Here is an 18,024-nt window from a genome sequence, read left to right as displayed (position 1 = left end):
TGATCGTTCTGATTAAATGCAAGTTGTTTATCCTACACAGCAGCTTTGGGCTCATCCCTGCCACCCACAATGCAAATAAGCTTGTTAGCTTTGTTCAACTATCATCCAACAGGATCTCAGAGTCCATGAGGCAGTACAGTAAACTCCATCTATTGTTTTGCTTTTAATGATGTGTACACTCGGCCGGCAGAGGCTAAACTGTGCGGTAGCAAAGGATCAAATTTGAGGGTGAATTTAAAAACAAACTGATGGTAAAATACTTACACCATCTCCTCGAACACTTTGACCCTCTCACAGCCCTCTGGAGGTTCCCGTTTGAACATGTAGCTGTTGTTGGGTTTGGGAGAAGTGGCAAAATTGGGAAGAGGAGAACTGCACAAATTGTCTGGAAATAACATAAAGAATATAACGTGTTATGATACTTTGGTAGTTTTAATGAGACAGACAGGAAAGTAAAGATTTGACCCTTAGCAGCCGCAATGTGCTTAAAGTAAAACTGTGTATCATTCTAAACATTTCAATGCAAAATGCTGATACAATACAAATTTCTGCACACAGTCGATATCTTTGTCAGTATCTTACTTATTGAATATAAATACCCTGTTCTACAAAACCCTTTTTTATTTGATGAACAATATGTCAGACCCATTTGCAAATGCAAATTACATGCCAATGTTATACAAAAGCTGCCAACTTTGCCTAAAGAAAATACAGTATATCGTAGATTGGTAAAGTTATGATTCAAATCATAAACAGTCAATAGACAGACAGTGATCAAAGAATATCTCCTGCAAGATTTTTACTCCAGCTTTCATTTCCTAACTAAAAGAGGGCTGAGTTCAATACTCTTTGCTAGCTTTTAATATACATAATGTAATTTAAGTGTCAATTTTAACATTCTTTAAGACAATAGACCAATCAGAGTCACAACAATCAGCATATGAGATGCATGTAAGTAGCAGCTGATCAATAAAATAAGTACAAATTGCAGCTCTGCAAAGGAATGAAATCAATTAAACTCAGTATTAGTTACTTGACCAATTTAGCATTACAGCTAGCAAAATATAGTTTAAAAAAAATTGATGCACCACAACTAGAGACACTATCTTTTCATTCCATGTATTCTTTTCAAAAACCTGGCACCTACATTACCAACAATGCAACTCAACCCCTGACAGGTCAGTCAGATAATCAGGTGTTTTTTTTGAGTAATGGCTTATGTAGTCTCAAGCAAAGACACACATTAATTTTTTTTTACAGGTCAGGAGGAGGGTGGATATGTGTAAAGTAGTTGAGTTCCCCTTCAACACAGTGAACACTAGCTGAATCCGTCAAACATTGGCACACCTTTGTCAATGTCCTCTGCAGAACAGGGGCTTCCATCAGGGGAGTGGAGGTGGTCGGAGCTGTAGGGGTGGAGCAACGGACTGGAGTCACCACTTGAAGGAGCCTGTGTGTCCGTGTCACGTGTGTCCCCGCTGTTGCTGTAGTGATGCGGAGGGAAGGGGGCGCGGCGGCCATCTACCACATCCATGGCCTGTGATGTGAGAAGACGGAGGAGGGGGTGAGAAGTCATGTGTTAATGTGCGTGGATCCTGAAATGGTGTTGTAGTGGTGGTGCTTAGCGTTTGGAGAGAATTTTAACTCATAGGGTCATAATCAATCAAGCGTAACAGCCAATGTGTCCTTGAAACACTCTAGTTGAGGCCGAGCAGCTACCTGCTCACTCACTGGACGATGTTGCTGTTGGTGAAGAACATCAACTAAAATGTCCTATATCTAAAAATGACTGGAACTGAAAGGCCTCTCTTGTGTTTGTCTGTCTGTTTAAAGGGCAATTGGAGAAGCAAACATCACACCAGATGGTAATACTTGACAGTGGATGAACAGTGTGATGTGCACAGCGTACTGCTTTGGCACAGCTGATTTAAAAAGGCTTGCTGCACAGCAGGCTGTAAATCTGTAGTGGTGCGCGTGTTTGTTTGTGCTTAAACAGTGTGTGTGTGTGTGTGTGTGTGTGTGTGTGTGTGTACATGCAACTTTACAGACCTGCCAGGGTTTACTACCCCACATCAGACAAGATTTACACCTCCCCTCACCCCTAAGCGATTTAATTCAGTGCGAGCAGGGATATATGCTGTCTGACTGAATGGTGCACAGTGCTGCAAGGAACTTTACAAGACTGCTTTTGCATGCATGCAATACATTTTAAACACAGGCTGAAAAGCTATTTTTGACCACTGTCAGTAGTTGCTGCTGTGAACAATTTTTTGGCTGCATCGCAATTACGGTTTGTACGATATAACATGAATCTGACATTAAACCCAACAGGGACTAAAATCTTAAGACTTGGAGGACAAATATGTTAAGAGAGATATAGTTATACAAGCAAACTCAGTGTGTTCTATGTGATATATATTATCCTCACACGTTTGCAGTTCAACAAGCCCTTTGAAAAAAATGCTTTAAATAACAACACTTGATCTGTTGCTGGTGTGTGTTCACATCCCTACCTGTATGCCATGTTCCCAGTCCTCTCTGATAAACACATTTTCTAGCTCGTGGTTGATACCCTCCACACTGCTTGGCACTCTGGATATGAGGGATTTTGGCACGGGGATTGCCGACAAGGCTGATGAAGTTCCCTTGTACTGGAAAGACAGAGAAAAAGTAAATAAAAAATAATGTACACAACAAAATAATATATACTCAAATATGACCCCACCCTCACAACACATTAAAAACAATCAGGACAATTATACAATTACATACACTAATACTTCAGATGTCTTAGACTCTGTGACAAGAAGATCCGTTTGCGGTATTGAATTGTCGCTGATTCAGTTTCATGAGATATTTAATGGGTGGAGGCATTCAGTTTAAATACATGTGACTGAAGAGAGATTAAATTACAGAGGGAACAAAACCACAGTCATGATTGTGATCTACTGCTGGCTGGTATAGGACATATCCCCGTTTGTGTTAATTTTCCCACAGTGATTGGTGTGTTCTGTTACTGGGCATCTGTTAATGAATGAACTGCACAGGAGAGAACAGGGCATGTCCAGACACATTCTCTCTTTCCCTCTTCTCCTCTTTCGAGACAGCTGGTCAGAACGTGGACTCATTAACTAGACTTCCTCAGTCAAATGCAGTGCAACATACAACATCATACATTTTCATGACCTGCACACAAACCTAAAAAGAGCATGCTATAACAAACTTACAGGCACTTTGACTGTGTAATGTAGAATGCCACCTTGCTTAACCCTGGTATATTCACATTCAGTTTTCTTATCTTTAACAGCAGTGATATGGCTTGGTCACCGTCTGTTTCATTTGTATGTTTTTTGCTTGGCTGCTAAGCTACCTTATCATATCATCGCTGTTAGGGTAAAATCTTGCATCACCAAAGTCAGAGTTAGTTAATGTTTTCACCAGAAAATTGCATGCCATTGACTCAGTTTGGCAAGGCATGAATAACTCACCTGTGGTTGGCATGCAATGCCATGCTGTGCCTGTTGCGACAGCTGCAGCGAGCCCTGCTCCCTGTCTTTGCTCTGCCGGCTGACCTGTTTGCTGCGCTGCAGCTGCAGTCTCAGTTTAGCAATCTGCTGAAAGAAAAATAACATTACTTCAACAAATGACAGATCACAATCAAGTCGTGAAGAAATAGTTCTGTATACGTGAATTATCAACTTTTCCCACGACTGAATTAATGAAGCAAAACGTGGATGAGAAATCTTTTCAAATGAAGGGCTGCAGCTGACGTTTATTTTCATAAACATTTAATGTGCAAATCATCTGGTGTATGCTGTGGCTCTGTAAGCAGAACGGGAAAGGTTGTGGTTTGCTTGCTGGATCCAGCAGATGCGTGTCATTGCACAAGATAGTGGATCCCAGTTGCTCCCGATGGCTGTTCCATCGCTGCGCAAGTGGATGTGAGAGCATAGAAACAATGTGGGGCACTTCAGTTAGGAAGCACTGTATCACTCCTGATGAGCAGATTGGCACCTAACATGGTAGCCTGTGCCATCAGTGTAAGAATGTGTACAATTGGACAGATGTGACACATGATGTAAGTCCTTTGAGTAGTCTGAAGTAGGACTAAAAAAAACACTACATAAAAGTTCATTTTTCATATGTGAAACTTAAAAAAACTGGCATGCTCGGATTCCACCAGTCCAAGAGTCAATTTAAGTTGCTCTAAGTGTTGCTGTCATTTTAACTATCTTCCTGTCCATTTTGCAGTAAGCAGTCTCCTCTCTCCTCTCTGCTCCACCACACTTGCACAGCTCCTTTTTCTATTTCCAAGGCACCTCTTTTTGCTCCTTTCTTTTCTTAATGCATTATTTTTTGGACAGTATAAACCATCACTGGGAGGGTTGGAACTGATGGCATTTCCCTGTTCCACCATTGTTGGGGTTTGTTGGTGGGCAGGGATCCCTGAAAATGTATTTTCACATTTACTGCATGAGCAGTGGGAGGAAAGACATAGGTTGCTGACCAAACACATAGAATATAGAACTGTCAACACTTCTATCGAAGACAATAACGGTTACAGCAGCTTTAATGAACTATGAAGTTTATTTCCTGGCCTTGAAATAAACTTATGAAAATAAATTAACTGATCTCTAATGTTTAGGGTATGGCTGAATATATCTATTGATGAACTGTTCCTGACAACCACCACTAATAAGAATATTGCACCTTTAGCCAAATTAATATGTTTATTAATAATTTAAATGTATGTATTAATAAATTAATATGTTGGCTGGGATGCTTTCCTTTCTCATGTGACCAACAACATCTATATGGCACTATTGGGCTTAGAGCACCGTGGATATTGACTTAACTTGAACGTTGTTGCAGGCTAGTATTTTGCAGTCATGCATGTCTGGTGATGAAACATGTTAGGTCAATGGGTGTTTCTGCTTCTGGCCCAGTATCAGCCTAAAAACAGGATACCCTTTGTCAGCCAAACAGACTCAGTTGTACTATGCAGACTAAGGTGTGGTCCTCAACACTGATCTTGTAATCCTGGCAACACAGTCAACAAAAGAGCCTGCTTTTTTCATGGATGTCCTCCCACACAGTTAATCGCAGAGGTTAAGAGAGCTAGAATGTGGTTCACTACATTCAGTGAGTGACCGGAGCACTCGATAATGACAAGTCCAGGCGATTCCGATGTAATCTCAAAGGATTGCAAAGACAAATTTTCCTGACTGTGCGAAGCTATTGACTGTTCAGGCCAAGGCCAGGGCCTCCTCTGTAGGAAGTTCAACACCACATTTTTCTAGCAGGCCTAGTTATAGTGTTTGGCTACATTTTCACTTGAATGTGATTTATGAGAACTCATTCTAGCACTCAGATTTTATGAGATCAAACTGCTCTGAGTAGATAGCTGGGAAATGTTGTGCATCTCCTGTGGCTGTTTTTATTAAAATGTGTCTCTTCCTGTCTCCTCTTTACAGCTGTTGCATTGCTTAAGTGCAATGTTGCAACTCACAACTCCAACAATTGTTACTCACTATTAAAGCCATCAACACTTTTCTTGTCTTGACAATTTAATAGTCCAGTGAGTTAAATCAAACTCTCCTGCACTAAATTGTGCCTAGCAGGATCAGACAAGTGCAACCATACCCAGGCCAGGTAACACGTGGACAACTAAGTGAATACATAGCCTGTCCGTCCCAAACACCTTAACTACTACACATTTCTTCAAGTTATACTTATTATGAACTTGAATAACACCAGCTTTGGTATTTCAGTCATAAAGTTAAGTTAATTATGAATGTGGTTTTGCATGCCAGAATAGAAGATTCTTCAAAATGTACTTGTGAGTTTTTAAAAGACTTCCTAGTTGTAGTTTATTCTGGCCAACAATTAAAAAAACAAAAATAAAAAAAACAAGACATCTGTGCATCCTTAATGTTTTGGAACTAAATACTGATTGCATGCAGATTCTAGAGCCAAAATAGGAAAAACTATGAAGGTACATAATTGAAGTTCTGAAGTACAATTAATCAATGTACTTAACCTTGAGAGGGCAACAATATGGTTGTTTCACCCGTTAGATTCCAGCACTGTCGCAACAGGCCGTAATGAGATGCAACAGTGCAGTTGTAAGGGAAACAAGAGGGGAGAAGGAGGTTAAATTTAGACTGTGGTCTGGAGAGTTGGAGACCTAATAGCTCCATGTGGTCGGCTGGTTGGCCACCGAGGCCAGCAGATAGACAGGAGTGGAAACCAATGTTAAAGAGGATAATATTTAGGCTGACCTCAGACCCTGACAAATAAAACACATTTTGAGTAAATCGAATGAACCTCAAATATGACATAAACATCTCTTTGAACAGGCTGTGTGAATGTTTTAAACCAGTCAGACAGACTGCTGACACTACTCCCTGTGTAATCCACTGTCTGTAGTGTTTGTCAGAAGCAGCTGTGACTTTGGTGAACCACAGCTAAGACAGGTGAATCTACCTCTTTGAGGTGGTCTGCGCTGCCCCAGGAGGCTGACCGCTGGTGAGGACTTCCCTGTTCTGCTCCCTCATCAATCCAGAGACCTGGAGTCTGAAACACAGAAATACATGCTGACACATAACCACATGTTATACAACTCAACACATACAACTCATGCTTTTGATTCATGTTCCAAACTTATTGTTCAACACTGCAGCCACACAGAGATGAAAATGATGAACAAAAGAGAGTGCAAAAGAACTTCGACAGAAGTTTTCAGTGTGTGGATGCAAAGGTATCTAAATAGAAAACATGACATCATCCTTAAAGCCTAAGATTAACTAACCTGCAGTTTCTGAGATTTGTTTACGTGGCAGGGTGGCCTAATGTTTACAAAGATCAGATAACTGAGAGGCCACAGTCTTGTCTTGTTGAATGTATAGTCCGCATACATTCAGCAAGAATGTGACCTGTCTTCTGAAATAACATGCATTTTTTTTACATTAAGAAAATTCTGGCACATTAAAAATTCAGCTATTATAAATTATATGATATATATAAATACACACACAAAAACACATGGTCATATACACAGACACACTTTTAACGACTTACACAACCCTGTTTCTACTTAAGGTTGGGATGCTGTGTGATTATTTGCTGATCCTTTTGACAGACGCTTATATCAGAACAGCTACTAAAAACTTATGAAATCTCCTTGATAAAAGACACAGAATACCCATTGTGCTACCTCTGTGTGATGTCACTCAGGATGTGAGTACTGACTAAATACCTAAAATGTTAAATGTTTGAATAAGCAGTTGAGAAAGATGTGGGTAGAAGCAGTAATGAGTGCAGTGTGCTCAAGAGCAAAAAAATCTGGAATCAATGAAAATGAAGGAAAATGTCATGAGATACTATCCCTGAGGAAAGAACTACATTCAACAGGAAAACAAAAGTCATAGCATACTTGATTGCTTCCATCAGTGAGAAAGGTTAAGATAAATATATTTGTGTCAGGGCTTAAAACTAATTTTTTGACTAAAGTCTAAACCAGCATGTACAGTTCAAAATCCACCAGCTCTTCAAACGCCAAACATTGTTCCAGGAAATAATTACAGGACCACCAAATAATCAACGGTTGCCTGCCAAAAAGACTTCCTTGTCAGCCACAGGTGACATTTACAAGGACTACTAGCAGATGGTGTTGGCTAAGTTTCCACCTTTTCACCTTCAGTAGTTTCCATTGGTCGACAAATAACTATTACATTTCAACCTATGTATTCTTCTGTGATTTGGCAGAATGTGTGCAGCAACATCTAGAATTATACCAGGTCAATGAGTCTACAGGGAAATTTTGTGTTTTTAGTACACCCGGGAGAAAACATCTAATATACTAAACATTCTCTGCCACAGAGCACAGAGGCAGTTCTGTCTCACTGAACATGTCTTTTAGACCTCTATTGCATAAACAAGGAAACGGTTAAGTTATGTAAATATATGCGAAAACAGAAACAGGCTGAGGATGTTTCATAGGGTCGTCTGAAACCACATACTTCCCCCTGATTATGCATATCAACAGTGCCCCTGGTCCTCAAACAAATCCTCTAACATCTGACGTTTCATGGTCAGCACAGTGGTGCGAAACATCTGAAATGTCAGTGTCTTCACACTGCCTCATGTGTGACCCCGCACTAACAGAAAATCCTCTATGGCTCTCTAACTAACGCACAAGCCTTGCTCTATGATATGGAATATCACACTGTGAATAATGAGGAACACCCGTGAAGCCGTTTGCGCTGGATCGCTGTTGCTGGTTTCCCCCAGAAAAGGACAGCGAATTAAATGGGTGCTTGTGCTCTCATAAAAGGGACCACTGTGCTTGGCCACGCTGGATGGCAGATGTGTAGCTAGCCTTTAGCATTAACATTTTGTGCATGGCCTGTGCTGTTTGATGCATCTGCCAAACATTGAGAGACTTGATGCTGCAGCCTAATCTGTTCATACAGACTGCAGATTGCTGTAAAAGGGCAGAGAGGCTTTCTGGAGTTGTGGACTTGAAGAAAAACTAAGTTCTCACAGATGTTCTATGACGTCAAGAAGGGAATGCTAGTAATGCCGCTGCTTGTAACTCAATGAAATGTGAAACGTTTATTTGGCGGTAAGTGATCTGTATAGGATTTCACAGTGTGCGCAATACTGGTTAAAATCAAATGCTCAATTATTTTTCTTGAGGTCTAAAGACAAAATGGAGGAATCCAAGGTAGGGGCTAATTGTCACTGACACAATACTGATTTTTGGGGCAGATGCTAATGGGCCATCATTGTGGCAGCTAAAAATCTTAAATACATATTGTATCTATAATAATTATTCATAATTATGATTACCAAGCATCTATTTCTGCAAGATAGATTCCAAAAAAGATGTTCCTATTGGTACATAGTGGTCAACATATATGCATACATTGCTAAATCTGTGATTGATTGATTTCCACTGAATGTGTACTTAATGATTAATGGTATGACAGCAACTACAGTACACAAAAAAGGAGTAGTTCAACAATTAAGATGAGAATTTAGCATACAGCCTTTGGGTTCATGTCTCAGACTTAGAATTAACTTTTTCTACATTAATCCTTTTGTTTAAAAGTAAGATAATTACTTCAAAAGTTGTTAACAGGCCACAGGTGACATGCCATTTTTTTATGTTAGATATCTTGGTTGCAATTAAATGCCAAATTTTTCCCCAGGTATCAATTGTAAGACAAGACAGTTAAAAAAAAGAAACTGCATGCCATCTCTGCTCCTCCGAAACAAACTGTCAGTTAACAAGAGCACCCACCTTTATTTACCCCAGAGGCCCTTTTATCATGCTAGCTCTTGAGCTTCCGGCCTGAGATGTGTGCTTTGTAGACATGTGTGCCAGGTGTTGTGCCTGATAATGCACTACTGTGAAGATAAACTCTGTTACAGTGGCCTGCAGCTTGCTTCCCATTATGATTCCCACCCAAAGGGTTACATACAGGCAACATCCTCAAGAATCCAGCTCTGTTCCAAAGCAGGAAATAATGACTAGGCTTCAATAGAACTGCAGTGGAATTTGTGCTGGTTTGTTTAGATTGCATGCTGAGACATGCGAGCAGAGTGCCACTGCTATCATTTGGTGGGGTTCAGAGATGAGAAGAACGTGCATTCTGATTTGCTGAGTTGACTTTGTGTATCTGTTGTCTCATGCATGTCTGATACTCAATGAGCATTCCAGAAAATGTCCAAGATGTGAATTTAGATTCAGCTTCATATTACAGGCTCATAATGAGACAGTTACATGAAAAACAGATGCTAGTTTGTTTAGTTTGTCTTTCCTTTATGTTTTTTCAGATAACAAACATGGACTGCTGATTAGTCATTTCCTCTCACCCAGGACCAAAATGTTGTTTTCTTTATGTTGTGCTCTAGTGCAACTTTTAACAGAAGACGTGAGGCGACGCATAGTGTTTGATCAGTCTGCCTTTGTCGGTGCTGTTTCTTTGAGGTTGGCTTGGTGTGTCAGGGCCCTAATCTTCATACAGACATTCTCTGTGTTCTGTAACCACGGGGCCTAGTGCATACAGACCTATCCCGGAACAGTGATTAGCATATGTATGGGCCCTCTGCTCCTCAACTCCCACACAAAAGGCAGGCGGGCCGCGCAGCCACGAGGGCCAGGTGGTAAGCAGTGGGATTTCTCCTCGCCTCAGCCGTAGCCTGAGGGACAGGTGCAAACAACTTCACCTCCATGCAAGACTACATTACAGCTCAAAGGAGAGGCCGTCTTGAACTTCTGCAGTGCACAACAAAAGAGGCCAGGGATCTTTTGTCTGCTGCTTTCTGCTGTTGTTGTCTTACAAAAAGAGCTGGGCCGAGGCATAGTGTGTTAACAGGAAGTGGTCCCTGACTATCCTTAGGGGAGTTTGTGCATTTAATTGTTCAAGGACTGTCAAGTGTGTCACACTCTACCACAACATTACAACATAGCCAAATGTTTTCCATCTCAATTTTCCACAGCTTTGACAGACATAAATCTCTTAACTTGATTTAAATTGTGGCCCTCAATCACATTTTTTGCCAATAATGTCTGGGAAACATAGTCGAGACACAGGCGCAGGCAAATATCACAACGTAGGTCTACCAGATCACCGTGTATACGTGCCCAGACGTTGCTGTGCAAAGACATTCTTCAAGACCTGATAATTATCAAATTGATTTTCCATACTTGTCCAGTCTTTCCAGAGCTGCACAGGAACCCTGTAATTAGAGGTGTTTACTCTACATACAGCCACTTGCAAGAGATCTCTCAGGGCCCTCTCACCATTTCCCCTGCCTACACACAAAGAAATGCTAGGCAAATGAAGGGTTAAAGGGATGAAGCCCATGTAAATGAGGCTTGGCGGTCTTTATTCAGACACATGAAAGGCTTCTGTTAGCAAAGAGGGAGCAGCCCTTGTCATGATCATACATAGTCAATATTCTTTCTTTAACCCCCAACCCAAACTCCCTCCACCACAAAAATTAAGCTCTTGGAGAAAAAAATGCACTTAGCCATCAGTCACATGGCAAGATTACGGGGCAATCATGTGTGGGCTGCTCTCCAGGAATACTGTGGTCAGGCTCAATGAGAAATCCATACGTGGGTCTTATGAAGTGTTATAAAAAGGTATTAAAATTTCAGAATAATTTAAGTAAAGTCTATTAGGCCTTTATTAGCAGCAGACTTCACCACCAGCCACCAGTTTACTGTAATAAAATCTTTGGCCACAGCTTGTAGATTTGTCTCCTTCACCAACAGTTATGACAGCAGTCCTAATTACCACAATTTGCTTGGAGAAAGGTGAAAATAAGTGTTGAATTTGGGGATTTACCAGACACTCTCGCCTAAGTGTTAGCCAGCTGGCTTTAATATAACATTACGATATTTTAATAGTATTTCTTAAAGCTGTTCCAGCTCGTGATCATTACACAAACTTCAGCCTGGTCTTTCCTTCACAGTGAGGTTTGTTCTCACACATCCCTGCCTGGGTATGAATGACTGAGCCATCTGACTCTACTTTGACATTCGAATCGTACACCTGCTTTATGGTAATTAATCAGAGACACATGTTGCATTTGCAGGGGAAAAAGTGATAATTTTGGTAATCATTTATTTTCACTTGCTGAGCTGAATCAGACACTTCATATAACATAATGTCTCAAGATCAATTTGGCTACAAGAACACGACTTGGCCCTTTGACGTGTGATATTGTGCACCTCTTGCTTTTTGTTTCAGTTTTGTAGTTTCTTTTTTATGTGGACACTGCAGTCATGTGGAGTGCATCCTGACCATCTGACTACCAGTGAATCCCCATGTCTCTAAAGATTAGTGTTATCAAGCCACGTACACACTACCCTCGTTCCATTTTTGGAACCAACCGACACTTTTGCCACATGTAATGCTCAACATAATCATGATGTACATGTAAATTTCTAACAATGCAATATTGTTAATATTGTTTTTTTAAAACACCCCCTGGTTTTGAAAGTAACAGTAAACAAGTGAAATTTTCTATAGACACATGTTACATGACTCACAGCTACAGCATTTTTTATTAATTCATTTCTACCCAGTTTACTCATCAGCAGATAAGGTCAGCAACTGCATTGGAAAACAACTGCATCATTGATAAAAAATAAAAATAAAAAGTCATACTACATGATGATGTGTACACAAAAATGTCAGAGGAGAAGTTAAATACAACTTGCAACTTTGATTTTGGCATTTTGGGACCTGCACCACTAATGGTGTTGAGGAAACTGGCAACAGAATCTGGAGCTTTGGACCAATTTTCGTTTAGATTCTGGGTTAATTTGACAGTGTCAGTAACTGTGTTTTGTTCAATAATAAGGCCCATCTTTATTTAGGCCTATATCCTAGACAGTGTTTTTATATTGAATGGTTTGTACCTGTGTGGCTTTGTCTTTCATACATGAAGGGTAGGGTCCATGGGAGTCCCGTGGCCACTGGCCGGTGAGGTATGGCCCCGTGATGGCATCCAGGGAAGATGTCCGCCGGATGGCACTGGAACTACGAACCTGTAACTTGGACCTCTCTGCTGTGGGAAAGAACAAAGAAATAAAATGAAGCACACACACAGACACACACTCATGCAGGTACAAACGACAAGTGAGCATTATTACCCAACACGCTGAGGCATCTCAGCGTTCAATAAGATAATTGTAACTGTGTCAATAAGACTATGCTCAGCATAGGGTATAAAAATGTCACTGCATAATAAATCCCTGCCAGGGGCATTATTTAATGGGGCACAATGACTCCTAATGGTTTACATATTTCACCTGAAATTTAAAAAATGCATAATCAAAGGCTTTAATAGTAGGTTGGTTTTCATGGCTTGGTTTATTTAACTATGTGTTGCGGCAAGAGCACATGGGTATGTCCTCACATTTCAATAATAACAGAAGGAATTCTTACTTAAGTCAATGGGGGAAACAAGTTACAAAATCTCCCAAAACAGAACATTATAAATGAATACTTTGCCCTCACCTCTGTTAACTACTGCAATTAACAAGTGGTTTACCGAGACGAGACCTTGCCCTGCAATCTCTCTCCTTGTTTTCAAAGTGTGGACAATATTTTCTAATCTCATAAGAATTAGTCCAGGGCAAACAGCAGGTTTGAGAACTGAGGCCTGAAGCAAACGTAAATGGCAGAGCAGGAGTATCTGATGTTATGAAAGCAGTCTGCTGTAAGCCAGAGCAGTTAAGCACACACCACCCACATAAAAACTCATAAACAACCACAACACAATGCACATCAATACTGCCTGCATCCACTCAACATTCCAGCAGTGACACGCAGTTAAAAAAAAAAGAGAAAAAAAAGAGAAAAACAAAAACAAGCAAACACAAAGACATTAGCTTGAGAACAGCATGAGACTGCAGTAAGAACTGGATTAAATGTATTAGCCTCAATTACACTTGTGCAATTACTACAAGTAAATTAAAGCTTCTTCATTTCCCTTTCCGAGGCAGAATAAAGGGAACAGCATAATGATCAGGAAACATGCTCATTTACTCCATTCCGCGTTCGAGCAGGCTGCAGCAGAGGCCTTTCCAACATGATCACAGACTAAACTATCTACATGAGGCACCCCTCTCCTAGCAGAACTACACAGCCATTCATTGTTGTTCTTTGTCCATAGAATACATAGGCCTACCCACCCAAAGGTATTGCCTAAGTAAGCTTACTGGGCTACAGTAAAATTCCCTGAAGCATTGTAGACAAAGGAAGCAGGCTAAATTTCCATCAATATTGATATAGGCCAAGCCAGTGCTCTCAGAACTGGGATTGTGGTTATTTTCCATCGTCTCCCTACTTGCCAGACTAGAATAATCTCCTGATGAGAAAAAAGAAACAGTGTGAAAGAGGCCAAGACATCAAAGCAGTCCATCTGCTGATTTCAGGGATGAGCGAGAGGTGTATGTCATATTAAAAGGAATATTTTCAGGTTGAATTTTAATATGAACTTTCCGTCACTGGGCATTCGGCATGTAGCGAAAAAGTCTCTGCAATTCCAGGGATAAATGGGTGGTTTATTAACTGTAGAGCAGAGGCAAATGTGAAAACAAACATGTGGTCCAAATCAGTAAACCATAGCAGCATGGTTTCCTGTAGGTTTTCACAAGGCTGCATGACACAGGTTGAAAGGAAAATCACGATAATTTGGTCACTTTTAGGTTTCATTTACTTGAGAAAGGCTAGAGTAAATTAAACCTGGCAGGGCTTATATATAACTCTGACATACATGTTCCATACATGGCCTTGGACACGCTTAGTTCAATTCAACCTTGCTGTAACTGCTAAGACTATCTACAGAGTGAATATTGAAAGCATGTAACTGCCTACTCTCTGCGCAAGCTTGGTCATTCTTAGGCGCAAGGAGAAAATTAAACAAATCAATAACAAATTACTTAATAATACTCAAAACAACAAACTTATATTAATTACCGTATGAAAAAATAAACTGCTGTTACAGCTTATGTGATTACAGATTCTGTGAAGTACTGTGATACTGTTTGTTTATATGTACACACACACATTATATTAGGGCTGAGCAAAATATTGATTTTATGTTATTGTGAAATGAAAGCATACACCATCTTAGATTTTGGATATTATTTTGTTGTGATATTGCATATATTTTTTTCCTGATTTCAAAGGATGCATTACTGTAAAGTGATGTAAAGCAATTGGAAGCGCGGTTTCTTTTTTCTGTGAGCTGCTGTTAGCACGTTTCTCTAAATTGGGCCATTCTTATTTGCGATTTCTTAGCTTGGCTTCCTTAGTACAACATTTACATGCATGCATGTCAGCAATGAATGGAGAAACAATTCTTAGTTATATATCGCCCAGCCCTATACTACATTATATACATAACGCATATCATCACTTCGTGTTTTGAATCAAACCCTTGATTATACAGTTATGGGGAATCTGTTTAACTTTCTCAAGTTAAGAGTGTTCATTGTGAGCAGTAATTTCAGCAGTGTCTCCCATACTATATAAATGATGAATGATGAAATTAATCTTGGCCGTTATATTTTACAGTTATGAGTTTCAGCATCTGTCCCTCAGCGGGTCAGGAAATGGCTTGTTAGCATTATTAGCATCACTCAATGACTCCAGTGCGTACCTCCCACAGCAAGCTATCTTGGACTTGTTTGAGTGTATCCCAACGGATGAGAAAGGTGCTAACAATTAAAAGCAGAAGTTAACATCAAAGTTCAATGCGGTCAGTTATGTGCAGGCTGATAAAACTACAGCAAACGCAGCACAGTTCCACCAGAGTCGACTGATTTGGACAACATACTCATTTTCACATTCAGTCCTACTCTGCAGTTTGAATGGGTGACAATGAAGCAGGGCTGTTTCAGCACAGCTGGCACTTTGACAGGGAGTGGGACATTCATTGTTGGGACAGTGTGGTAAGAGAATGATGTCATGCTGGTGAACCTAAAAGGTCATGATGTGGAATATAATAGTCTTCACTACGTCCTTCATCATCAGACCATAATCTGAACACCAGTGCAGGATATTACCAGTGTAACTATGCCTGGCACTCACATTGATGGTACTGTACGGCACTTTGGACTGAATTCCCCACCAAATGGCAAGTATTATGTCAGTGAGTGGGTTCAAAGTACAACAATGAATGAAAAATTACAAAGTGCAAAGCCTACTGCTTCAGTCAAGCTGTGCTTCTGTGATGAAAGATGAAGATGACTGAATCTTGCTCGCATTGTGTTACTTGTTTGCTTCTTGATAGATGCAAGTCAGCTTGCATTTTTGACTGCTGGAAGCCACCGACCCTGTACTGATATGATCACAGTCGTCATCTGAGGCCTCTTATGCATGTTTGGGCTGTGAGGTCACAACAATGAAGGAGGGTCAGGTCTCCATCATCACTACTGACATGGGACACTAGCCTGGGTTAGAGGTCGTCTCTTTCAGAGGACTGAGGTATGCATGGCATGCCACTGGGGTGGGAAATCAACACCAAGCGTTAGCCAAACACGGGTGAAATTAGTTGTGCCTGGCAAGTCTGCCTACTCAGTTGTTCTGGAAGAGACTTCGTTTCCTGCCTTGCATGGTACACTGGTCAAGGTTGGAGGTCATCATTCAAAGAACTGAGGAATGTGAAGCACGTCACAAACATCAAATTCCACACACACACACACACACACACACACACACACACACACAACTCCACAATAACTACCATGCTGCACAGAAACAAGAGGGCTGCCATTTTGGTTAAAGGTAAGAGGGGGAGGCTATCAATCGTGACAAATGAAGGTAGCATTGCTCCCCTTAAGCTTAAGAACACAACTCTACTGTAGTGAGATTACCATGCAGAGTCAAAAATACCCATTGAAGTTGAAAGATTGAGTGTCTTTTTGTCTCCAGATACTGGAAAAGCAAGCTGTATTCAGACACTTCCAAAGAACAATGTGTCTCAAACACTCGCCAGATAGCATGTGGTTGTGTGTGAGTGTTTCATACATAAAAACACAGGGTATACAGACCAAAAAAGCTAAGCTAAAAACGCAGTTCTGGCCTAGGAAAGGGTACTGCTACCACTCTGAAAAAGCAGCCACAGTGTCGATATTTGGCAGGAGAGGCTGTCGCATGAATAAGATTTAGTGGGAAACACGGATTTAGGTCTGCCTCGATTTTCATGTCCTGCTTCGATTTGTCGCCAGATCACTTCCAAGGAGCAGCTGAGCTTGACATGAAATGACACAGCACTTACCTCTGTTAGCCATAGTTAAGCTACATGGTGAGGCTCAGCATATGTTCAGCATATGCAGAGTACTCTATGCTGCGTGTATGAAGTCAGCGAGGTCAGACTAGGCAACACCTGACCATTCGCTTAGCACTGCTTCTACTGGGACTGACGTGGCCCCATTTACAACTAAAAGCATGTCTTTCTGCCAAATCTCTCCTCCCCCTCCCTCCTGTCAAAAGTCCATAGGAAATAAGAGCCAATAGAGCACTCTATTCTCTTTATGAGTGCCTAATTGTGAAAGTAGACAATTGACTAAACAGTTAATGAATCAACCCTCTTTTAGACAAGTGCCAGCATTGATACAGATTCAGACTATTCCCTTAAAAACAATATTTTACCCATTATTCACATATCACATTTTTAAATGTAGCTGCATCACTGCATGCCAGTTAAAAAGTTACCATGCCAAGTTTGAGTGGACTACAGCACGTGGTGACATGGCATTTTCTGATTTATATAAGGCAAAACAGTTCAAAAATTAGTGTTTTTACCTCTGGAAACTGGAGAGTCTGAGGGGCAGGAGGAATCCTTATTTTCGGGGGACAGTCTTTGCTTAGCACTTCCTGAACTGAGTGTCGGGCTGGAGGGGGGGCTTGAGCCTCGGCTGTTCGTGGCTCCCCCGTAGAGGGTCTGCGCCCTCGTCGGGCTGCTCTGACCCCCGCGCAGGAGCTGGTAGGGCACGGTGGCACGGATGGGGTGCAAACGGCAGCTGTTGTTGAACGAGCCGGGGGATCCCGCATTGCTGCGTCTTACCCTCGGCTGCTGGAGCGAGTTGCTGGGGGCTGACATCCTCCGAAACTGGCTGTAATTCCTATCGCAGTAAGAAAGACGAACTGCCAAAGCTGCTGCTTCTCTAGAGGAGGAGGCGGTGGGGGGAACGTTAAGATAAACATTAGCCTGTTAGCAAAGAAAAAACGTTAGCTTCCTTTTTAACGTTTATAACTCATGCGCTCGAGGGGGAAATAAAGCTTCGACACGCATTACTTCGTGACTACTTACCTGTAAGATACTAACACATGCCGACGTAAGCTGTAGCCATCACACAAGTAACTTTAAAAGTTGTTTTTGATACTTCTTGAAAGGTTTAATTCGTGTTTTCCAGCTCTCGCTCTGTCTTCCCCATCATGTCCACTCACTCTAAATGACAGTTGTTCCGACCAGACTACTGGCTGATGC

General features: G+C 41.1%; 1 protein-coding gene across 3 annotated transcripts in view; it reads right to left on the bottom strand.

Annotated features, from left to right (window-relative positions):
• LOC119005331 (glucocorticoid-induced transcript 1 protein) overlaps positions 1-18,024 on the bottom strand; it is a 20,477-nt gene extending 2,453 nt beyond the window's left edge. The window contains exons 1-8 of one of the 3 annotated variants that reach the window (XM_037072863.1): positions 17,848-18,024; positions 17,340-17,701; positions 12,443-12,588; positions 6,487-6,576; positions 3,489-3,614; positions 2,514-2,651; positions 1,348-1,537; positions 265-385 (exon numbers count right to left, since the gene is read on the bottom strand). In XM_037072863.1, coding sequence (XP_036928758.1) covers positions 265-385; positions 1,348-1,537; positions 2,514-2,651; positions 3,489-3,614; positions 6,487-6,576; positions 12,443-12,588; positions 17,340-17,637 — 1,109 coding nt within the window. In that variant the 5' untranslated portion in view covers positions 17,638-17,701; positions 17,848-18,024. Of the gene's footprint in view, positions 1-264; positions 386-1,347; positions 1,538-2,513; positions 2,652-3,488; positions 3,615-6,486; positions 6,577-12,442; positions 12,592-17,339; positions 17,702-17,847 lie in introns of all 3 variants that reach the window. The other 2 variants (XM_037072861.1, XM_037072862.1) reach the window with 2 other exon arrangements.

The sequence above is a fragment of the Acanthopagrus latus genome, chromosome 17 (assembly GCF_904848185.1).
Source record: "Acanthopagrus latus isolate v.2019 chromosome 17, fAcaLat1.1, whole genome shotgun sequence".
Taxonomy (NCBI): domain Eukaryota; kingdom Metazoa; phylum Chordata; class Actinopteri; order Spariformes; family Sparidae; genus Acanthopagrus; species Acanthopagrus latus.
The sequence above is the reverse complement of the archived record's forward strand: the minus strand, read 5'-3'. Positions and strand labels throughout refer to the sequence as shown.